At 39.1% G+C, this 25,334-nt stretch overlaps 1 protein-coding gene across 1 annotated transcript in view; it reads right to left on the reverse strand.

Annotated features, from left to right (window-relative positions):
• Positions 1–25,334, reverse strand: part of CACHD1 (cache domain containing 1) — a 214,470-nt gene that overhangs the window by 22,258 nt on the left and 166,878 nt on the right. The window contains exons 9-16 of the mRNA XM_054981592.1: positions 24,911–25,144; positions 18,218–18,367; positions 17,773–17,896; positions 17,220–17,337; positions 13,615–13,783; positions 11,197–11,339; positions 10,275–10,456; positions 8,911–9,021 (exon numbers count right to left, since the gene is read on the reverse strand). Coding sequence (XP_054837567.1) covers positions 8,911–9,021; positions 10,275–10,456; positions 11,197–11,339; positions 13,615–13,783; positions 17,220–17,337; positions 17,773–17,896; positions 18,218–18,367; positions 24,911–25,144 — 1,231 coding nt within the window. The remainder of the gene's footprint in view (positions 1–8,910; positions 9,022–10,274; positions 10,457–11,196; positions 11,340–13,614; positions 13,784–17,219; positions 17,338–17,772; positions 17,897–18,217; positions 18,368–24,910; positions 25,145–25,334) is intronic.

Below are 25,334 nucleotides of genomic sequence, written 5' to 3' on the forward strand. Positions count from 1 at the left end.
ACAGGGGCAAGAATCCAGCTGCACCAACCTCCTCTGTATCTCTTGCACAAGTTTGGGTACTGCCTGCACAATGCAAGCTCCCACATGAGGCAAGTGGTGTGTGTGTACACTACGAGAGAAGTGTACCTGGGAGAGCTGACTATGAAGGGGAGGCCAGGATGCTGTCAGCTGCATACTGAGCCATTATCATACTCCTTTGTGAGGATGCCCCTCCCCCCCAGACATGGGACAGGGCACAACTGTGGTTGGGGTGCCTGGCAGCTGTTTCATTGTGCTCTGTGGTTATCAGCTGGCCAAGCAACTATGGGACTCATTGCTTTGCAGGACAAAGCCCTATGCATCAGCAGAGGATAGAGAAATTGCAGAGCTTTTTGTCATGGGATCAGTGAGTGTCATTTAGATGGCTACAGCATGTGCCAATGGGGGGAGGGCTGGAAAATGGAGCCCCACCATGGGCCCCACAGGCATGGATGTGGCTGGCATGGGTTCTGTGCCATTTATCATCTCTGTACATGTTTCTGTTTAGCATCTGGGCAGGTGGTGATTCAACAGGAAGACCTCTGGTCATGACCAGTGCAGTTCCTGTCCCTCTGTTCAGTCACCAGTTCCATTTGACTCCTGGAGCATCCTGCCTCAGGCAGCCTTCTATCCAGCTAGTTAGCCTCACTTAGGTGCACTCTGTGTCAGCCTGTCTCCCCTGCCATGCCTCTGGGAGCAGCTTGCAAAAGCACACAGGTGCATTATTGGATGGAGGGAGTTGGCAACCCAATTCATCAGTTTATTGGACCACTTCATGATTCGCTGTTCAATAAAGTCTGGAGTAACAGAGCCCCATAGCACAGAGTGGTAAGCTGCAATACTGCAGCCCAAGCTCTGCTCACAACTTGAGTTCGATCCTGGCGGAAGCTGGGTTCAACTAGCCGACTCAGGATTGACTCAGCCTTTCATCCTTCCGAGGTCAGTAAAATGAGTACCTAGTTTCCTGGGGGTAAAGTGCAGATGACTGGGTAAGGCAATGGCAAACCACCCTGTAACAAAAAGTCTGCAAGAAAACGTTGTGATGTGACATCCCCCATGGGTCAGTAATGACTCGGTGCTTGCACCTTTACCTAAAGTCTGGAGTGTTCTACAACTCTGTCCCTGAACTCTTTCTGAGAACAGCTCCATGCCCCTCCCTGCCCCACCTCCTTCAGTATCTGTGCCTTCTCCTTTATTACTTACATAATTAATAGCCCCCCTTTCTCATTGAGACTCAAGACGGATGACACAGTGTAAGTTAATGCCATCAGCAGCAGTGTCAATTGAGAGGGTGGTCTCTACTCAGGGATGCCCATGCTGGCATCACTGTTGCTTGTCTTTCTGGAGCAATGCACAGCTGCAAAATACAGCAAGGCTCCAGTGGCATCTCGAAGGCTAAGCCCACATATTGGTCATCATCCCATTCTAACACACACTTTGTCAGCTGCTGTGTGCAGCAGCTGACAGAACAAGGGAACAGGCTTGTGGCTGATCTGAGGGAGTGTATGGCTGTGTATAGGCAGTGGTCTCTGGATCCCACACTGCTGGCATCTGATAAGCCATGCAGCTGGGCAGAGCAAGAGAAGGGACCCAGGAGCTGCTACCATGAGTGCAGCATTGAGGGGTTGTGCAGTGACATCCTGGCCAAAATGCTGGATCTCCTGAGCAACCCATCAGCTGGACCATTCTGTTTCCCCTTTTGCAGTTTGCAGGGGGCCAAATATCAGCTCATATCAGCTCCAAGGCTTTTGCTGCAAGTGGCTTCACCCCATGTGGGCATTGAACCAGAAGCCACAGCCATGCTATCCCAGTGCCTCTCCACTGAGCCATTCCTGTCTGCGCAAGGGTCTTTATCTGGCTCTATATGGATTGTGGTGATGTCAGGACTGCAATGGAATGCCTACTTCCTGCTGGCAGGCCTCCTTTGAACCTACCCCCTTGGCCCAGTGGTTAGGATAATGGTCTGGTGGAGATGCTGTGAGTATGAGACTGTCCATCTTTCTTTTTTACTTTTTCCATGAGATGTGGGTGTGAGGTTTGGAGCAGGGATGGCTGTATGTAGGCAACACTTTTGCTGCCAATCAGGTCCTTGCCAGGGAAGAGGTGAATGTCCAGTTCACTGCATGGATGCTCTTGCCCTGCAGGCTGAGGGGGCACTCAGGCTACATGCCTCTGTTGAGGTTGTGCTGTTGCTGGGTCTTTCCTCCCAGCCACTAACTCTCTGAGAGGGGGCAGGTGGGTTGAGGGGCATTGACTACCTGTGCCTGTGTGTGCCATTCACAAGGGCAGCATTGGTTGCCATTTTTTGATTGGCGAGTCTTGTTGCTATTGTCTCCAGCATGCTTGCTATGCTGCCAGTACCTTGTTATTCCCTCCTGCAGAATGTTCACAGGGAACAGACCAGCTGTGTGCTTTTTTGGGGGGTGGCTGGCCACCACTGTAGAGGCCCTCAAGATTGTGCTGCCCATTGATCAGAATAGTATTCTTTGTTTCTAAGTTCACTAATATAACTGTCACACAGCTGTATCCCACATTTGTTATCTTGAACCAAGTACTATCCCAGATTTTGAGGCACCATTACTAATATAAACAAGAATTCATGAAACCTAGAAACAAACATTAAAAAGTAGATAAACAAAATGCAGGGAGCCACTCATCCTGAAGGACCTGTTTATAACTGAGGTTGGCATATCTGGATGTTGCCACTCCAAGAAGCTGCCTAGTCTGACTCTATGGCTAGGCTATTCATGACTTGATCATAAACAAAATTACCACCTGGCCATTCAACTGTGTATCTGGAGACCACAGAACAAACCACAGAAGCCTGACTATAAAAGCCAGCATGCATTTTAACAGAATTTTCCATAAGATTCTGGTTACAAAACCATAATCATAAGTACTTTCCAAAATTCCTGTTACTGCTAGGTAGGGAGTTAAGAAACAGGGCCAAGAGATACTAACTTAAGAGTGCCCTTGCATGACAGCAAACTGTGCCAAAGGGCTTTAACATCTGCATGTGTTTGGCTTCTAAGTCCAGGAAAGGCAGGCCTGTAACTTTTTAAATGTGAGCTGCAATTATCTCTTGCATTCCATGGTAGTTAAAATCAAACACCAACTGGTCACAGCATTTCTTTTTCTAGAAATAAAATCTAATCGTTGCTATTCTGAAAAAAATGTTCTTTATGAAAATACAGCCAGAACCATTATGTGATAGTGAGATGAGCACATAGCAACCAATTATCATTTTTAAAAGCAGGTCTTCATTAAAATATAACAATGCCAGTTCAGCTTACAAGCTCTCTCCTCAACTGTAAACAAAAAATAAATCCCTTGGCTCATGAGAGCCTGCAGGTCCCCCTAAAGCACTACACCCGTTAAAAAAAATGCTTCTGCCTTCTGTGAGTAGATACTGTTGAAAGGCTCAGATTCCTTTCAGCTTCTGGGGAACTGTGTGGCCTTCAGACCTTCTGCTTATTAAAATTCTTCACAGCTTTTCACTTATCCTCCCATCATGAGAAAGGGAATATGAATTCCCTGTAAAGATGCTAAATTTCCAAGATGCTGAAAGGTCATTTTTCCTCTATTGTATTTTTCTTCTAATTCCTATTCCAAAGCATTGTTTTAAAAAATCATTGTGGACATGCTATTACCTAAGTCAGAAAACATGGATTTTAGTCTGTAATCAGTTTACATTCAAGCATTCCAGTTAACAAATTAATTTTTTTCTGAAAGGTTTATTTTTTCTCATAAAACAAAAATGTCTGGTAACTTATATCTTGATTTTTTAAACAAACAATAAAGAGTAGAACAAATGCCAGGCAGCAATAGATTTCACATTTTATTTTTATTTTTTTTTAAAAATCCAACCAATCAATCTCTTTTGTAACAAGGAATGAAGACTTTGGATTTCATTATAGTTGGGTAGTACACACCTGAAATAAAATCATGCACTAACAGTGCAATCCTAAGCAAGGTTACTCCACTCTAAGCCTACTGAAATCAATGGGCTTAGACTGGAGTAACACTTCTTAGAATTAAACTGTAAATTACCTAATCCTAAACAATGTGGACAACACTAAGCAGTTTTTTGAATTAAAAATTAAACCACACAGAAAAACTATCATGAATAGAAGCTGCCTGCCATCAATGGAAAATATTTCTCCAAAAGGGGCCCACTTATCTGTGACCTTTTTGTCTCTGTGTTAAATTCACTATACAAAGCATGCTCAGGGTATGAAATTTATATCCAGAGTGGTTTCATATACAGCAAAATGAATATACATAGTGGGAAGAAACCATGTACACCACCATAAACCTCTTGGAAGAAGGGTAAGAAAAAATATAATAAATATGGTTTCCTGGCCTACTTTTAGTGGCATAAACTATCTGTTTAAAGCACCCTCAGCATGTTTTTGAACTCTGCTGGCTTGCCATGCTCGGAGCTATGATGGTTTCCCCCCCCCTCTAATAAATCAGCATGTTCAGACTCCAGTGGGGATGGGAAGCACTGCATCTAAAGACTCTGGGGACTAGAGACTAGAGATGGGCATGGACCGGCATTTGCCTACGGACTGCCGGTTCGGGGTTCGTGGGCTTCCGCGGACCACGGTCCACGAACTTTTAATGGACCAGGCCCGGTTCGAGAACCGGTTTGAGAACCGGTTCGAAAAGACCTTGGTTTTCTCACAGATTTTCACTTCAGTTGACTTTCCCCACCAAAGGTTCTCATGTAACGCTCCTCGATTATCACTTTTCCAAAGAGACAAACAACAACTTCCCCTCCCCTATTCTGACTGACCCTTGCCCGCCCTTGGGGGAAGGAGAGAGACTTGTGCTCCTGTCCAGGAGAGATGGCTGCCCACAAAACCAACCTACATGGGGCTGCATCAACAATAGATGCCCTCCCCGGGGGCGGGGAGACCAACTCTCCATGATGGGAAATGAATGGATGTACTTGAGTGAAAGCCAACTCCGCAACAGGATAATGTAGCAATTCAAAGGCCCCTTGCTGGAATGGAAGGCACGGGAGGGATGGAAAGGATGTCTTCCACACCTTGAGGGAAGGAAACTTATGCTACCCTGTTCAGAGGGAGCCTCTTTGGGCAGTGGACAACAAGTCCCACCTTAGTGACGTGGTGTGTCAGCTTGCTTGCTATTAAGCAAGCTGACCTGGGCCACTGTCCTACTTCTCACTGGACTTTGGGGATTGACCCTCAGAGGGGCCCTTGCGCTCGCAAGAGCAGGACGGTCGCTGATGAAACCCACTTCACCGAACGTGATGCAGTCCATCAAGGAAGCTCATCATGTGCCTTAGACTGTTTTGTCAGCATACAAATCATATCAAGAAAAAGAGGAGGTACATAGAAGGTGCCAGGGACAGGGCTTGTCGTCGGGAGGAGGATAATATATGTTTGTAAAGCTCAGTCATCATGTGCCTTACACTGTTTCGTCAATATACAAATACAAATCCACTATTTAGGGAGTGAAAAAGGCTTAGAAAGAAGTGAAGCAGACAGAGCCCCCCAAAACCTGCTGCCGGTCATCAGAGAGTGGGTGTTTCACAGAGCCTAATAGCACTCTTCCTCCGCTTGCATTTCATCAGCAGCCAAGAAAGAACGTGGGGGAAAAAAGGAAAGAACTCAGGCAGACAACGCTCAAAGCTGCCTTGCACCCACTGTGGGTCTGTGAGTGGGTGGCGTCAGAGCACAATAGAACCCACCAGCAACCCAGAAAAAAGGAAGAGATTTGGGGGGGAGGGGGGATTAAGCCCGAGAAGAACCCAAGGACTTGAAAAACGCAGAAAGAAAACAGAGTAACCCGACAGTGCGGTAAAAGGATTTTTTAAAAAGTGCTCTCAAGAAAACTAGAATAGAAAGGAGGAGAAAAAAATTAAACAGGAATGGAGAAAAGAGTAAGCTCTCTTGCAACTGAAGCCCCAAAGCCCCAAGGCACAAGCCGCGCTCTCACCCCCCCCCCCAAAAACCTTCCCCACAGCAAGCAGTTGCTAAGCTAACTCGCGTCCCCGCGCCAGCAAAATGGAGCGGAGCTTCGCGCGCTTTGTCTTTTATGCAGAAAGGCTGGTGATCTCTGTTTGGCTGACAGAGCTGCCAATCAAGGTTTCCTGGGCTAAGATTGGTGTGTTCCAAATGGGGAAGGTGGCTCCACACCGCTGCCAAGGAAATTGTTTGAGCGGGAATCCTGGCATGACGGGCCAACGGACACACAGACAGAAAGCCCCAATGTTCGGCGGTTTCATGAGAAAAACACGCGCCCACGGCCCGTGTGTTCGTGAAGGATGAACTGGGTAAGTTCGTGATGAAATTAGGTCCATTATGTGGACCGTGCCCATCTCTACTAGAGACCACAGATTCAGCTAAGAACTTTTTGCAGTAGGGAAAAGACAAATGAGAGAGCTGCTATCAGCAATGGGTTTTATCTCACTTGGGCTGTATCCACTGTATTATTTACTAAGATGGATTATCCAACTATATGGGATCAATTGGTGGAGGGTGCTCCCATTTCCAGATCAGGATCTTTCTTTAAGATCTATCTCCTAGTGGGCTGACAAGGAAATTTCTGCCTAGGCTGCTGACCATTTACTAATTTGGCAAAATGCCAAGAGACATGCATATTGTGGACTAGGAACTGCAATAGATAAAAAAGCAGGAAAAACATTGTGCAGAATACCCCTGATTAATTCAGTATGTTTTCCCACTAGCATTCCAAAATGTCAGTGTTCTTGTGCACACTGTCATTCGCCTAAGTCAACAAGTTAGTTGTTCTCTATTTCCATCTCTCTTTTTTTTTATTCATGAGGAGGAGGCTTTCTTTTTAAATGAGAAATTTCATTATCACCAATAGTCCCCAAATGAAGATAAATAAAATACTTTGGTCAACAAACCTTAGCTGGACACAGCCATGATAATTTAAAATGAGAGAAGCAGGCCCCTATGGGTATTTGGAATGAGTTAAAACTTAAAAGTTGTACAAGTTGCAAGAGCCGCTGAATAAATGATAACATCTTGCCTGTATGTGGAGGTCTGCCGATATCCCTATTTTGCTCTACAGCTCAAGACTACATATTGTTGCCTTAGCAACTGACACATCAAAGCCCTGTAAAACAGTCTTTGAGAGCCTATGCCAGCATATTTTTACAACAGTGTTTAGCGGGGGGGGGGAATACTTCTCTCTTTGGTTATCTAGTGCTAATAATTCATTCTGCTCACCAATATTTATATTTATATTTATATTTATATTTATATTTATATTTATATTTATATTTATATTTATATTTATATTTATATTTAGAGAGAGAGAGAGAGAGAGAGAGAGAGAGAGAGAGAGAGAGAATGTCTGTTGTTATTCCTAATAATTGTAATTTGGCAAAAATTCATTCTCCCTTTGAATATTTTAGCTCATATTCAGGTAGACCATGGTTGTCATGTCATGTGGTCAGGAATCCATACTGCATTGGTACATTTGCAATTTCTTGTGTTACAACTTGTGGATGTTAATAGCAATACCTCCATACAGCTTAGAAGGCTGAAAGTATCAGTAAAATCATACCATATAGTATCATGTTATACTGATGTCTCTTAATGTGAAAAACTGGAATCTATGTTCTTGCCAAGAGCAGCTAAGAGTCTCTTTAAACTTTTCTTGATCAAGCTAAATATTATGTCAGGATTAGATAATGGCAGAATATGCATGCAAAAAAAATTAATAAAATAAAACAAACATTTGATTGCTGTAATCTTGTTTTATAGATTTGGTAAACGAACAGGATGAGTTTTGTTATAGAACTACCAAAACTCTAATCCATGTTAGTATAATCCATATAGTATACCACTATATACTATAAAATATTTTTCTGTTGTTTGGTTCTATGAAGAACTTATCATAGAAGTATAATTTAAATAAGAAAGGTTATGAATGCAACTCAGACAAGATTTGAGCAATTCATGGATGCTAAAAAATATCAAAAAAGGGCATGATTTCAAAAATATATGGCCTGCTATTGTCCTCTAATTATTGTCCTAATAATTTTAGTTATCACACTAAATGGCATAAAGATCTTAATGAAGTACTGACATTAGACAACTGGGAAAAAGTATGGGCATCAAAATTAAATAAATCCTCAACTATATTAACTAAAATACAAAGCTATAAAAATTATACACAGGTGGTACCTAACACCCAAAAAAATCTCCTTAATTTATTCTTCAGCATCGCCCTCTTGTTGGAAGAAATGCAATAATGAGGGTAATTTTGCTCACTGTTGGTGGGAATGTCCCTTGATATCTCGATTTTGGTCAGAAATACTAAATAATATTAAGGAAGTAACAGGGTACAGTGTCCCTATGTCACCAAAAGTAATCTTCTTGGGACTGTGGTATCAGACATCAATCCCAAATGTTAGAAGAGATCTTATCAACTCTCTCCTGGTGGCAGCTAGGAGTGCAATAGCAACCAAATGGAAAGACCAATCTCCACCTACTACAGAACTTTGGTTTACAAAAATCTGGAACCATTTGATAATGGAAAAAATAACTGACAATCTACATCAGATGGAATATCAATCTTCGGGATCAAACTTCTGGGAAAAATGGATCCCATTTTACGAATTCATAGAAGCAAGAGATCTGCAACCTCCCTCTTCACACTACTCATTGTTGATGTATTAAAGTTGAAGCACTGTGTTAATATTTGTAAATGCAATGTATTATATTGGTTTGTTGTTTGATTATTGTTACAGTTCTAAAAGTGAATAAAAATATTTAAATAAAAAAAAAGAAGTATAATTTAAGGAGGCTGTCACCTAAAACACGGCTCAATTTTAACTGTAGAGTACAAAGACATGATTATGGTCATGACCCAAAACAATGAAGTTACCTTGAAGAATGAACAGTATGGCTAATGGTAACCACATAGCCAGCTCCTCCAACATCTAAGTAAGGCCCAGTGAAAGTAATCAGTCCTGGATTTGCCACTGCATGGAGATACCTAATACAAAGCACAACCAACATCTTTAAGAGGCAATAATTTACATTTGAAAAACATCTGGAACGTAGAAAATTAATCTAGTGTGTACTTGAGCAAATGCTAACCATATGCCAAGTGAGTTTAATCTTCTTATGCCCTTACAGTAACATGCACCTTTTAACTACATTTTATATTTTGTGATTTAGTTTCTAAGTTTAGCAAGAATCAATAAAAAATAAAGTTTGCATGCTTAAACTGAGAATGGATATATCACTTTATAGATTTTTCCCTGATTAGACTGCAATATATATGGTGCTTTATACAGAGAAAACTTTAGATAAACAGTACCTGCGGCTTTCTTCTCATATGATATTTCGCTGCTGCTGCAGGGACAGATCCTGGTGGGATTTTTTATTATTATTGTGAGGTGTATTATGTGAACACTCATTTAATTAAAACAAGGTTACTGCAGCAAGCCTTTTAAGATGGAGTTTTTATGAGAAAAATGCAAATATTTGAACTGTGGAGCAAAAAGAGAGCTAAGGAGTGGTTATTTCATTGCTCTCACTCTCTGCAAGAAGAAGAGGAAATGGTATGCTTCAAGAACTGACACATGACTGACAGCATGAGTAGCTTGGTGGGGGGAATCCTGCATTTGGTTATATTTACTTTGTTTCTGGCTTGATTTACTAGTTGACTTATTTGAACAGAGCATATGGAATGGAATACATTCAAGAGTTCCCGCATGCGTTTATTATCCCATTTACAATGTATACAAAACATTTTCTAAAACCATGCTTGTGCATAATTAATAGACTTCTGTTAAATTAGCATATTTGTATTTAAAATTACAGCATAAGAAATCTACAAAATGGGAAAACTGCAGCATGATATCATGAGAGGCAGGACTGCCATGAGAATCTGAAATTCATAATGAGAACCAAATGAGATAAGCTCTGAAGATTTTGCAAGAAACGTGAGTTTTAGTAGCCATATATAGGTATCTTTATTATGCAGTGCTTCAAAAAAATACAAGCAGAAGCTCTCTTTTAAAAAAGAAAAATCTTATACAATTTCTAGCACAAATTTAAAAACTAAGTATGTTCTCTCTCTCTCTCATTCACACACACACACACAATTTCACTTGGATATATTTCATGTTTGTTTAGTCAATGAAGACTTTATATAAATCCTATACAAATATAGTCTCTTGTGAAATATTATCCACCTCCAAGGTTTTCTTAAACCTTTCATAATGGGATCCTAAAACTCACCATTGTCTCCTAGTGGGATCAAATGCTTTCTCCATGAGGGAACCAGGATAAATTCTAAGCACCCCATTGGGCGTTGCTATGTAACGGCGGACAATGTAACTGTTCAAGCTACTCATTTCCATTTGTGTCATCCATTCATCTGTGACGTGACTGGTAGCCATTACTTCATTTCTGACAGAGAACTGCAAAACAAAGACAGACCTAGCAGGGTTCCTTTAAGACTTGCCTGAAAAGATAATAAGCTCCTTGCAGGGTTTCGTAAAGACCCATCAGAGATAATCTAAACCCAATTACTTCCTTAAAATCTTCTCACATCGGATTGATCCAGCAAATTTCAAGAAATAAAAATGTCTTACATTAGTGAAACATTCATAGTTCATTATATTTCAAGCTTGGACAAACCTACACTGTCCACACTTTTGTTTTTTATGCCTTTACATATGCACACTAACAAGTATTCTCTGGAATACTTGATGTCAAGACTGGTCTGATTTTTATTTTGTTCACATTTATGTGATCAGATAAATCTTTCTAATGAAAAACTGCTGGGGATTCTTTGGGGATTCTCAAATTGTTCTTAATGCACTGTCTTTGGAAATGTACTTCAAAATCCTATTGGCTAAGAATTTTTAAAATAAACTTAGTTAACAATGTTCTTTCTAGCCTGAGGGAATCAATCCTACTGTACATGTGTCTCATTCACTCATTCCATGTGCTTCTAAACAGGGTTATGGAATATTCATGGCAATGACAGAATAACAGAAACAAAATACATACCTGCACTCAGTTTAACAACACCAACTATTTGACACAGCAAGAAACCAAGAAGCCCAGCCAAAAGGCACATGTTCTACATAAGATTATCATGACAACAAAATAAAAAGGCAAAAGAGAGAGAAGGCATACATTTAAAACAACATACTTTCAGCCCAGGGTTGGCAATGAGACGTGTGTTATCACTAAGATATGCTGTATAGTGCTCCACCATCCTCTTGGTCTCAGGTTGGCTCAGATGTTCATAAGGAGAAGAGAAACTTCCTGCAGACAGCATTACAGTAGGACTTTCTAAAAAAATAACAACATAATAATGCTCTTTTACTAGAGAATATTACCAAAACTCAACCATCTGATAATCCAGTCATGTAGACATACTAGGGCAAACAGAAAATATGATAAAAATGTAAGAAGAAACCTTAAGTAGTCAAATGCCTCGATGCTAATGTTGTTGTTCTTGTGGCCACCAGGGGGAACTATTATTACAACAGTAGATAAACTCCCCCCTCCTTCTCTTCCATAAGGAAAGGAAGGATCTTGATTATGGTTAAGGATGCTGTAGGTAAAGAGAGTGCTGAAAGGAAGATAAGTATAAGTTGTTAACTGTTAATTACTGTAATGGTTTTTATATTTTTTAAATTATGTTTTACTTTGTAAACCACCTCAAGCAGGTTAACTGGAGAAATAGCATAGCATATGGTCTGAGATATAAAACTAAGAAACTTTTCACCTAACCATTTCATCCTGTGGCAGTTTCCTTACAGCACGTGCAGACTTCTAGAAGGGTCAGCTCATGGCAAGGCAGCTGTGAGGGGTCTGTTTGAATATGGCTTGTGGCCTAGTGCTATAAAAACAGTGTTTCATGAGGTATATTCTAAGAAGCCATATCAGTAGCTTCTCGTGTCTGTTTTGCCATGGGCTGATGCATGCCATCTAGCAAAGACTGGCTGGAAAATGCAACAGGAATAGGCAGAGACTGAGAGCAGGACCACAAGTGACGCCTGACACAGGTTGGACACTTGCCAGCTTCCCTCAAGTTTTGATGGGAAATGTAGGCAGCTTGGCGGAATGTTGGACAAGTGACAGTTGAAAAGTCCATTGGACAGCAGTCAGAGAGTCAAGGTGCAAGACCAGGATGCCTACATTTCCCATCAAAACTTGAGGGAAGCTGACTAGTGTCCAACCTGTGCCAGGCGTCACTTGTGGTCCCGCTCTTAGTGTGAACATGCCCTAAGACACTTGCCAAAGTTACCCGTTCAGTGAACATGGTGTAGTCAATATAGCTGGCAGGACAAATGGATGGATGGACTAAAGAATAAAACAAACTGGGGACATTTCTGTCTCATCTCCAAACTGAGTAACATTTCTTCTTAAATCTTTGAACCAACATTTATTTCCCCATGTATATTTTTTTTAAAAATTAACTGTATAAAATGCATGGGTGTAACAGGAAGCTCAGCAGAATTTCTTCCTTGAGTTATAAAGGTCTGGTATTGCTATAATGTCATTTTGCAAAGAAGGGACCATGATCATTTTTAAGAGCCAACATGGAAGGAGATGAGAAACTTTACCCAAAGAATTGAAACCTAAATTAAGATTGCAAAATACATTGTCAAAACCTTTTGCTTAATATTAATTGTTATTTTCCCCTATAGTTTCACATTTCTATTGCAGCCTAATCCATGCTATTAAAATGAATATGTCTGATTTTAACAGGTAACTATACAGATTTTTAAACAACAACAACAACAAAATGTGGCATTGAAGTTGTATACACTTTTTATAGTCTGCGAACTCGCCAATTAAAAATATTTCAAAGTATATTCTTACCAGAATTCTAACTTCTGGCTTCGTTCAGGCATTGATAGTATTAAATATTTATGGCTGGGAATAAAATCTGCTTAATTCCAAAGTCAACAGGATACAGCATGACTGGCAAGAACTTCAATATTTTCATGTTATTGCTAATGATTTGACATCCAGGAAAATCAAGCTTAGGTTTGAAAGCAAGTGTCATGACACTGTTCATACCCAAATGTTCTATTTTTAGAAAACTAGATTATGCAACTATGTGCTTATTTTAGGATATAATTATTTTGCCAGTTTTTCTGGTTTGTTAAGGCCGACAATCCCAACTATCCATGCCACTAAACCACAGTGCTTCTTGATTCAAGTCTGAAGGCCACATGAAGACCGGTTTAAAGAAAACAGCACACTGCAAGAGTAGTAAAGGTCAGAAAGAGAAACAGGTAGACGTTTGCTTTATTAGGACTCCAAAACAGTACCAAAGTCATTCAAAGATAAGTAAGTTTAAGTAAATGAAAGTCAGATACGTGTCTGAGAGTTTGGTTACAGTTTGCAGATTATTAAGAACATTCAGATCCACCCAATGCAAAACCATCCAAATATTATTTGTTTTATGTTTATTTAGTACCCCTGAATAGTTGAGATTGTGGTATCTAGATTTTAAAAATATTTTTATCCTGCCTGTATTCAAAGGGTATTTATAATCATTTTAGCTTATTATATGGTGATCAATACATGGATTTCCAAAGATTTGCTTTACCTAAAGTTGCCAGTTGTTTGAAATGTAGACAAGCGTTAGGCTGACCCAAGAGATCCAGTCGATGATAAAGTAGCTTGCTGCTAGGTACTGTGTTGAGGTTTTTAAGTTGTCTAACAGGTATCTCTGGCTGTATCACAACAATACACAAAATGAAGGATGTATCTTGAACCTAAAAAAAATTAATGCAGAAGGCATTCCTATTAAAATGAAAAGTAAATCTGATAGTTTGTGCTGTTTTTTGCAATCCCTCTCCCCCATAAAAAAAAAAAGAGAGAAGACTGCAAAATTCCCTGAGGAATTCTTTTCCCTAGCGCTTCTTGCATCAATATTTTTCCAAGTTCCTGAATATCCACTGAATAAGGCTCCAGGCCCAGCAAATGAGGTAGAATATATTAGTGTATGAGTGATCAACAAGACTGATCATGGGATTTAGCCTTTGGGATTCCCGACAGAAGAATTGCTCTCTGATTTATTTATATTTTTAGGGTGAATACTCTTATGTATTCTAATCTTAAATATTTATTTTTATTTTTAGAGTAAATATTTTTAGACTAAACATTCTCCTAAATGTGAAAATAATGATATATACAGAATAAATTATTTAGTTGCTCATTTGCAAATCTCTATTCAAAATTTGTATACACGGTGATCATAAGATAAGAAAAAAACAAGTGGAGTGCTTAGGAGTTGTTTCATAATGAACTATAGAGAAACTAGACAGAAGCCTTAAGTGCACATGAGTAGCTCCAAGTGCTTACCCAACTGATATGGATCCAAAGATCCACTCAGTACACCACATACGAGAGTATGATCCATCTCTCTTTCTACCATGTTCCTCATGAGGCAGACAACGTCACTCTTCATGAACTTATTTTTGAATGGATAGCTCGTTTTGCTAGCTGTACAGCTTCTGCATTTTTAAAAATTTATCATGCTGTCAATACATTCACTAATGGAGATATTCTCCTCCAGCACTAGGCAACTTCCATCAATCCAAGGAAGCTTCTGCCTACAGAAAACGACTCTTCCACTGGAAGAAGGCTCCACTGGAGGAAGGCTCGTTGCACTGATGGCACACATAATAAATGCAGATTAAAAAGATTAAATCTTCATTCTATTTGAACTAGTACTCTAAAATAAAAAAATTACTCCTCAATGCTGGAATTACTTTCCTCCAAAATGCAATTGACAGAAAGTGTGAAGACAAACAGGCTAAGAGTTTCAGTCAAAGCTCGAGTGATGTTTGCACAATCCTTAACCATGCATGCAGTATCCAGAGTCTGCCTGGGATTTGTCTGTACTGGTACTAAAGCATGAAGGGGAGTGTATGTCAGTACTACAGCTTTATGGATCATCAGTACTTCACAAATACTTTAACTGCATGGAAAATCAGTCCTAAGATAGATAACGAAGTGTATATTAACATTGTAAGAAGTTCCAATGTTAATATATACTTCGTTAGCTATCTTGTGAAGTACTGATGATCCATACTGATGATGAAGATTAACTATCAAAAAACAAAAATGATAACCAAAAATATGACTATACAACAAAAAACAGAGTTGACCAGAATAACAGGATTTCAACTAGATAAAAAAGTAAAGTATCTGGGGATACATTTGACAGCAAGAGGCAGCTCACTAATGAAAGATAACTATGTGAAGTTATAACAGGAAATAAAAGGAGATCTGGACAGATGGAAAGGGCTACAACTGTCACTACTAGGAAGGATTGCAACTATTAAAATGAATATACTGCCACGCGTAATATTTTTGTATCAAACCATCCCTATATGTATCAGCAAATCATATTTTGAAGAACTAAATAAAAAGTTTATCTGGCAGGGGAAAAAACCAAGAATTAAATTAAAAGTACTCCAAGGATTGAAAGAAAATGCAGGCTTCGCGCTACCAGATTGGGAAAAATATTACCAAGTGCGTGGTCTAGTGTGGATGAGAGATTGGATTTTATTGGAAAATTCAAGACTACTAGCCCTTGAAGGTCATGACTTGCAGCTGGGATGGCATGCATTTGTATGGTATGGGAAGATAGTTGGACATAAATACTTTAAAAACCACCTGATAAGGAAATCCCTTATGACAATATGGGGAAAAATTGCACCACAAATATATGAGAAGACCCCTCAATGGGTCTCCCCATTAGAAGCATTCACCCAACCAAATGTATGTTCAGCAAGTAAAATTATTAGATATAAAGAGTTGCTAGACAATAAAGGACTACTAAAAACGAAAGAAGAACTACAAAACCAAGATGTTAATTTAGACTGGTGGTCAAGAGTTCAGATTGAATCCAGGTACAATAAAGATTAAAAAATGGGGGGGCTTATATCTAGAACAAAAAGAGTTTGAAAAACTGTTATGTGACTCAGATGAAAAGTTGATAAAGAAAATGTATACCTTCCTAATGGAAATGAAAGAAAATGATGGGGTGGAGAAATGTAAAAGACTATGGATACAGAATGTAGGTAATGATATTGACCAAGTACAGCGGAGTAAGATATGGAAAGTAAATGTCAAAATAACGAAATCTGCTGTGTTTAAAGAGAATCTATATAAGGTGTTCCATAGATGGTATCTAACGCCAGTTAGACTGGCTAAAATGTTTAAAAATATGTCAAATAAGTGTTGGAAATGTAAAGAAGGTACAGGGACATTTTTCCACATGTGGTGGTTCTGTAAAGAAGTGCATAGATATTGGATAATGGTACATAGGTTATTACAAAAAATCTTACAGATAACAATTCCTTTGAAACCAGAATTTTTTCTATTAAACTGTATGTTGGATATAAAGAGCAAGAACACTTAGTAATCCATATAGTAACAGCGGCTAGAATCTTATTAGCAACCTATTGGAAACAACAAAGAATCCCCCAGCAAGAAGAACTAATAACAAAGGTAATGGAGATGGCGGAAATGGATAAATTAACATTGTTAATGAAAGGGCAAATGGAAGAAGACTTCTCCGTACCATGGGATCCCTTCTACAAATGGATGACAAATAACTATAACCGGTAAACATAAATATGATACTAAGATTAACTGTATAATGATATAATACAACTCACAATTGATGTAATAAGATGGAATATAAGAGATAAAGAAATAGATAATAGATATCGACAAGTAAAATGATAACTGTCTCATGTTTGTATATATATGTGTGTGTTGGAAAACAATAACAAATATTTTTTTAAAAAACCTTGTAAGAAGTTGTCTCTTTCCCCTCCCCCTGCTTCATATCACGTCAAAGTAATAGTAACAAAAAAAGTCACTCAAGCACTCTATGATCTAAAGAATTAGGAGACACATGCTCAACACTTACTGTAGGAAATTTATTATGCAGTATGCTTTGTGTAAAACACACCTTGTTGGTTGCAGGTATGGGGCATTACACAGTGGCACATAAACTGCTCACACCCAGATAATCTATGCGGGTTGCGTTACAGTAAATCTGAAACTGCAGTAACGCTTAGAAATATTAAGATAATTCCTCTTTTGCTGTAATTAAAACTCTCCTTCAGGTTCATTGTATTAGCATACCTTAACATGCCATGCTGCCATTCAGAACTGAACCATGTCACTTACCATTTTCCAGGCGTAACTCACGTTGTAGGCATCTTTCCCAATTTCACGCAGCTTGTTTACGTGCCAAGACAGTGAGGAGTTCACAGGGACAGTAATAAGCTGACTGCCCAGAGGGAGACTAAGTTGATAACAAAAAAATAGTAACCAGTTATTAAATGTGAAAGAAACTTCTATTATACTTTACAATGAAATCACTTAAGAAACAGCTGCACAGAGTTTGTTCTCAAAAAGAACTAAAATATAATGTTTTGCAACATTATATTTACCAGCTCTTTGCAAGGCAAAAGCTTCACCTGCCCCCACCCACTTACAAAAACAGTTGGTGGGGGCCAGGTAAAGTGTGGGTGGGCACCATGACACCCATAGGCACCATGCTAGGGACCCCTGCCCTAAACTAAACACTAAAATAGCTATACTGGGCATGAACCAAAGCAAAAATTATTTCTTATTAAGTATGCAGACTGCTCATAAAAGAAAAAAGTAAAGTTGTTGAAGATCCTGAATCTTATCCATCAAGTATTTTTCACTGGAGATTAAATGTAGAAAGTCTTACCTTAGAATGTTTTGTCGAACCAACTCAAATTTTGGAATATTTTCATAATGTATGATATCTGTGTGTAATGGTGGTTCAGAAAGCAAATATGGTCTAGTAAGGGAAGGATGCATAAGAGTATAGCCTAAAAATAAATAATAAAATGTTTTTGGCATATGTTTTGATGTATATTTCATACATTACTTTTACAACATATTTCAAAGGACATAGATTTTCATGATAAAGTTAATACATACTCCTTACAAAAATGATGAAATCACATAATAGTCAGTAAATTAACTAGATCAACACAAAATGAAATATTCCAGTGCTTTAAGGGCAAACAAAATCTAGAGTAAGAAAAAAATGACTCAGAAGGCAATTTCATTTTCAAATAGTACAGGCTTGATTGTTGGTCTGAAGCAATTGATATTTTTAGTGAATTTGGACAGTGCCATTAACTCACCTTTATTATCTATCAGAAATGTATATGAAGCTAGAGAATCTTGGTAATAAGTGACATCTTCCAAGATATATGCCAGGTTAACATCTACTCCAACAATTCCTAGTAGTAGGTTTCCAAAATAACATGGTTTGCTTACAGTCATTATTAGACCTGTGAATAAAAAGAAATATCCAGTGAGCTCCATCAGCACCCAGGTATGAAAACAGAGAAGGGATTTAATGTTTATTCTGTTTTTGCTTTTTTAAGCAAATGAAATGTCCAGTTCCATTTATGCCAGCAAATACCCTAGATGACTTTCAGAGTGTCAACACCAATAATGTTTGGGTCCATAAGCACCTGAAAGACTGATTAGATTTAAGGTGCTACAGGACCCGAATCTTCTAATGTAGACAAACATGGCTACCCACCTGAAACTGTCAACATTTATAACAGTCATTACAGTGATGTCATAAAAAGCAGTTGACTTGTATTTATCAAGATAGAGTTGTATTAGGGTGGGTGGAATGAGGGACAATTGACTCAGAAGATGCTGAAAAGCACAGCTATCAAAAATCATAGCAAATATCTTAGTTGACTAATTTTAAAACAATTGGTTAAACGTGCATTCAAACAAACACACAAATAAACAATTTCTACAGAAAAACGCTAATTTATTTGATTTTAGAAAGTGCCTACACGTTTTGTAATATAAAAGAGAATGCCTCTTATAAGGCAATATCTGCTATCCACAGGTTTTATAAGTTTGGTACCAGGCAGAACATGCATGTTATACCGATTCTGCAGTCACTCCAGTGCTTATCACCTACAAAGTCCTTAATGGTCTTGGACCCACAACCTGCAGAATAACTTCTGCTGCTATGCTTTGTGCGACAATTTTGCTCAGATGAGCAAAGGCTTCTGAAAGTGCCATGATAAAGACTGGCAACTATCAGTTTATGTGCATTATCTGCAGTGGCTCCCACCTTGTAGAATGGCCTTCTTAAAGAAGTTAGAAAGGCTCCCACACTGTTAGCATTTCGCAGAATGTGTAGAACAGTAATGTTCAAGATAGCATTATTATGATTAGATTGGGACTGTAGCAGAATGCAACAATTCAGGAGGGTGCCTTCATATTGGAACAGAATTACAGTCTACTGCAATGATTAATCTAGGTATAATCCTGTGTTATTACATTGTCTTCTGTCTTTGTAATTCGACTTATTACACTGTTTATAGCATAATTTGCCTTAGGCAGTTTGTTGTTCAAATTGTCTTTTAATTCTGTACTACTGCATTGTTCTTTGGATGCCTTATGATATATGAGCAGGGCTTTTTTTCTGGGGAAAGAGGTGGTGGAACTCAGTGGGTTGCCCTTGAAGGAAATGGTCACATGGCTGGTGGCCCCATCCCCTGATCTCCAGACAGAGGCGAGTTTAGATTGTCTTCCACGCTGCTCAGCGTTCCACCACGTTCCACCACTCCGTTCCACCATGTTCCAGCTGAAAAAAAAAAGCCGTGTATATGAGTATGTCGCTTTTATTCTGTAACCTGCCTTGAGTTTCAGTGAGGAATAAATAAAATAATTTGAACGTTTCTGCTGCCTGATTATTTATTTATTTTATTTTACTTCATTTATACCCCACCTTTTTCCCAATGGGGATCCAAGATGGTTTATATCATTCTTCTCTCTTCCATTTTCCCCCTTACAAAACCCTGTGCTGTAGGTTAGGCTAAGAGTATGTGACTGGCCCAAGGTCACCCACCAAGCTTCCATGGCAGAGCTTGCAATTGGACCTGGGTCACCCAATTCCTAGTCCATCACTCTAACCGTTACACCACACAGGCTCTCTTTATAATTGATTAAGGGGTTTTAGTTGATTTTTGTAACTGAACATAACCCTGTTCTAATGACATTTTAGATATCATGTAATCTAGGGTGTGCACACAAAAAAATCGGTATTTTTTGGATTTTGGTATCAAGAAGGCCATAAACATCAGTATTCCAAATATTCAGGTCTAGTTTTGTATTTGCATGCAGGCTCTTCTCAGGATTCCAAAATTAGTCTTTTCTGTACATTAGATCCAAGAGAGAGGCATGAATATTTTCAAGCATCTAAAGATTTGATTTAATTTTTACTTCATTTATACCCTGTCTTTCTTCCCAATGGGGACCCAAAATGGTTTACATCATTTTCCTCTCCTCCATTTTATTCTCACAACAACCCTCAGTGATACGTTAGACTGAGAATATATGACTGGCTCTAGGTCTCCCAGCAAGCTTCCACAGCAGAACAGGGAATCGAATCTAGGTTGCCCAGATCCTAATCCACCACTGCATCACACTAGCTCTCCATATTTCAGTCAGTGGGAAGAATGGGGCATGGATATACAATTCTAGAATGACAATTTAGCAATAATACCACAGAAGAAATTGTACTGTGCATAAGGATGGTGTCAATCAAGTTGATGTTTCCTATCTTGCTCTTCTCCAGCAGAAATATCAATGCTCACCAGCAGCACACAGCAAGACTCTCACCCGGATCTATTTGTAGCCTTGTACAGTTATACACAACTAGGTATGACAGAATATTCAGCACATCCCGCTGAAAATAATACAGCTTGTATTGATGTCATTTGCAACCAGTTGAACATTTGAATAAGAATGATAAAAAAGTTGAGGAACAGATACAAAAAGATATATAATCCTAGTAGAACAATTCTGCTTTAATAAATACAAAAGATACATATGTTAAAAATATAAAACCTATACAGACAAAAGAAAAAATCATGTAGACCAAACACGTTTCAACCCCAGTGTGCAATCTCCCATGTTATTCAACCTCTACGTAAAGCCTTTAGAACTCATTTGCAGCTATGGAGCTGGATGTCATCAATATGCATATCTCACTATCCAGGTCTCCACAGGACGCAGCAGAAATCTTAGATCACTGTTTGACACCTGTGGTCAAATGGCTGAAAAGAAACAAATTGAAATTGAACCCAGACAAGATGGAAGAGATGCTCGTTGGGAAGACAGATCTTAAAAGACATTGTACTCCCCACTTCTGACGGAGTTTGTCTGACCCTTGTGGATTCTGTTAAAAGCCTAGGGGTTATACTGGATCCAGAGCTACTACTAGAAAAGCAAGTTAAGGCAGCCGCAAAAAATGCTTTCTACAACCTCACTCTAGCCTGGAAAATGGCTTCCTACCTCAACAGGGCTGACCTGGCCACCTGGATCCATGCTATAGTAACATCAAGACTTGACTATTGTAATGCACTATACATAGGTCTCCTGTCTAAGGTAACTAGGAGACTCCAATTGGTGCAAAACGCTGTGACTCAGCTGTTATCAGGAGCGAACAGCAGCATGAACATCACTCCCATCCTGCAGTCACTCCATTGGCTATCTATCAGTTGCTGTGCTAAGTTCAAGGTATTGGTTATCACATACAAAGCTCTTCACGGCCTTCGTCCAGCATACCTACAGGAGTGCATCCCTCCCTATGTTCCTCCACAGCAGGTTCGCTCATCAGAACAGGGTCTCCTGCACGTGCCATTGTGCACACGGGAAAAATCTCTCTCTATGGTGGCCCCTACCCTTGTGGAATGGCCTGCCTGAGGAGGTCAGGAGACCCCCACTCTCCTAGCATTCCACAAATGATGCAAAACCAAATTATTTTCTTCAGCATTTCTTCAACTCTGCATTGGATTCTTGCTATGTCTTTGTAAACTTGTATTTATTTACCCATGGCATTATTTATGGAAATGTCCTTGATATGGATTATACTAATCTCACACTATGTAATCCACCTTGAGTCTTAGTGAGAAAGGCGGACTATAAAAAATAAATAAAAATAGTCTTCTTCAGTGCATCTCTAAAAGATGGTGCTGATTCATAAACGTATATACTCATATAGAGTAAAATATCAAGAGATCCTGAAGGGTCTATGCCCGATTAGATTGACAACATTTATTTTAGATGCAGGCATTTCTGGATTAGAGTTACTTGAGATATATCCGTGCAACCTTAGCATCTACGTGGCAACCATTAATTCTACTCTTTTGTTTTCAACTGTGCTGGAAATTATCTTTTCCCCAGTATACTCTGCCAATTATCAATAGATGGCAGTTTAATGACCTTGCAAATATATTATACAGTGGAAATATACACCTCATTTTTCTAAAACAAGACCTGTGAAGAGTTATTGAAGGGACTTAGTCTGATTATATACTGCGTTCATAGTCTTGATAATTTACTATATATGTCTGTACATGTGTATGTGCTTCTATGAGTATCTTCTTTTAAAGACCACTGGAGAAGACTATTTAGCTGAAAAGCGTTTGTCTACATTTTTTATCTATATATTTTCTTATGTTGGTCTTATGTTTTATGTTTTTATCTTGTATATTTATTAAAGCAGAATTGTTCTAGAAGGATTATATATCTTTTCTAATAAATCTTATCTGTTTCTCAACCTTTATAGTTTGGTCTGTGGGTTGTAGGTTTATTCCCCCCTTCCCCTATGTGGCTTGACTCATTTGAATAAGAACATCACAAAATCACACATTTCTTGCAATGGGATGTGGAACTTCATCCTCATTGTGTTGCCGCTGCTGGTCAAGTAACCAAGACTAGACTAATTAAGGCCGCATTAGTCCCACTGCCCTGACAATGGGACTGAATTCCTTCTCCATCCTCCCCTGGACATGCACTCTTTATGAACACCAGCAAAAATTCACCAAAAAGTAGGGCTGATTTCTGCAAGGAGGAGAGCATTCAGGAAAAAGAACCCCTCTGTTTTAGCTCATTATACTAACAATACCCCACAACCGTCCAAAGGTGCTAACTTTAGAGAGAGAGGTGCACCCAAACAGAACTAAAGCCCTTTTCTTTTTTGCAACATTCTTAAGGGCTGTATTTTGACGGGTCTTCTTATTGAACTCTGAGAATTTTGATACCAAAACCCCCCCTTTGTACATAAAATATCAGATTGCTGAATTATTGTCCCATTGGTTATAAATACAGTGTGCTACACCTTATCTTAACTGAAGCCAAATTCAGCAACTGTACTGGAAATTCAAACAGAAGTACAAAATGATTTTGGAGGATCTTGGTGCTTATAGTAAAAACACATAAAACCTATTTTCCCTCTTGAAGATTTTGAAAAGATAAAAACACCCAGCACTTTGATTTGGGCTAGGTGCTACTTGGTAACTGATGCAGTTGCTACCCAACAGGTTGAGTAAATTTCAACCTGAACCATTCTGCACAAGGTGAAACATCCAAGAGGTCTTCAAGGGCAGTCCCTAACATAGTACATAGTAGTAGTAAACCTCAGAGATTACAAAAGTGAAGACTGGCATGGAAAAATGTTATTGTTTCAGAATGGGGTCAGCAGATGGCTGACAAAAAGTAGTTTCCCCTATCTGTCTAAAAAGAAATTATGGTTCAGGGCACAATATGGGTAGGATCCATATTGCACAGGGAAACTGACACTCTCTCCTTCCCCCTCCTCTACTGTACTAGAATTTACTGCTAGCATTACTTCAGTTTTTTTCTGGATTCAGTTTCAGACTGTTAATGCCCTCCACTCAACCACAGTCCTCAAACACTGGCTTAAAATTGAGGTAAGTGACTTATGAATCATTAGTTAACACAGCACAGAACCGGGAATCATTAGCATATACATACAGATATTAAGCAGCATCAATTATACATCTGACCATATGCCAACTTCTGGGGGCTGCACTAGCATCTCAGGTAAAGTATGACAGAAAAAATAGAATTTCTCATGAGCCAAAACCAACTCCTCTCTTAGCTTTCAACCAAGATTAATTGACATACATGATCCACTGTACCTACACCACTGAGAGGACTCAAAAGCATCAAGGGAAATAGTTCTTTCTTATCAATTTATCAAGAAATAGATTATTCAGCAACAACATTAAAATACTCTCAGCCTCATTACTAACCAGAAGAAAACAAATACAGTAGCTAACGACAAGCCACTTTGAGAGGGAATATTTTTCAGCAGAGAAGCACTGTGTGTGTATGTGTGGGATAGTGGCTTTATCCTTTCCTTGCTGCAGCTTCAAGAAGCCAGTTTATTTCCCAGAAAATTCCAGTCAGATATTTACCATCATAAACATGTGTGGGTATTCCACAGACAGAAAAGGGCTGGGGAGGGTAGCTGCAGCACAAGAGTAACAAGTGAAAATTGTCCTGTCTGCAGAAAATTGCACCTTCCCCAAATAGCTTTTCTGTAACAAAAGTGGCCATTGGAGTTTGGTTACACAACTTTCAGTGCAATCCTAAGCAGAATTACTCAAGTTTAACCTCATTGACTTCAGTAGGCTTAGACTGGAGTAACTCTTCTCAGGATTGCACACCTAGTCTGTTCTGAACAGTTAGACTTTTATAATGAGTGTAGCAATAGAAACAGAGAAAGTCACTCTTAACATTGTAACTAACACATCATCATTTTTGCGCATCATATTGCATTGCCCCAATTTTCCACTTAACAAAAGTGGAAACAAAAGTCCAGTACTGCGGACAGAGAATTTTCCATAGTAGTTTCACCTGAGTATGTTTTTATTTTATATCTTCCCTAAGGGCAGACCTGTAAAAATGCCACTTACCACATTTGCTACAAATGTATTATTAATGGACAGCAGAGTAATGCTCATTTTCAGATTATTTCCAGCACTTACCATCTCCCATTTCATCTGAGAAAGGCAAACTAAAGACTGCCTCATCAATCATGTGGTTTGGGAGATTTGTATAAAACCGACCCACTGTGGTTTCTAAATTGCTCAGCTGGTTCAAGACCATCATGCTCCCTTTAATCACGGGTAAGGCAGTTTTGTCAGGCACTCCATACTTTGCTGAGTTCTGTTCTGCAAGATCTCGGAGAAATGCCAGTTCTTTTAAACCTGTCACACCCTCTGCAAGGAAGAGCATACAGTTAACTGAGCAGAGGACAAGTGTACAGTTTATATAGTGATCCTGAGAGCTTATGCACAAGAAAACATGAAAACAGTTAAAAACTGTGGTAAGAACTGTCATAGCCAACATGAAAAATACTTTGCTGGTTTAGGCCTTTGATCCAGCATTTGCTTTTTACACTTCAAAATA

This window comes from Eublepharis macularius, chromosome 5, assembly GCF_028583425.1.
Source record: "Eublepharis macularius isolate TG4126 chromosome 5, MPM_Emac_v1.0, whole genome shotgun sequence".
Taxonomy (NCBI): domain Eukaryota; kingdom Metazoa; phylum Chordata; class Lepidosauria; order Squamata; family Eublepharidae; genus Eublepharis; species Eublepharis macularius.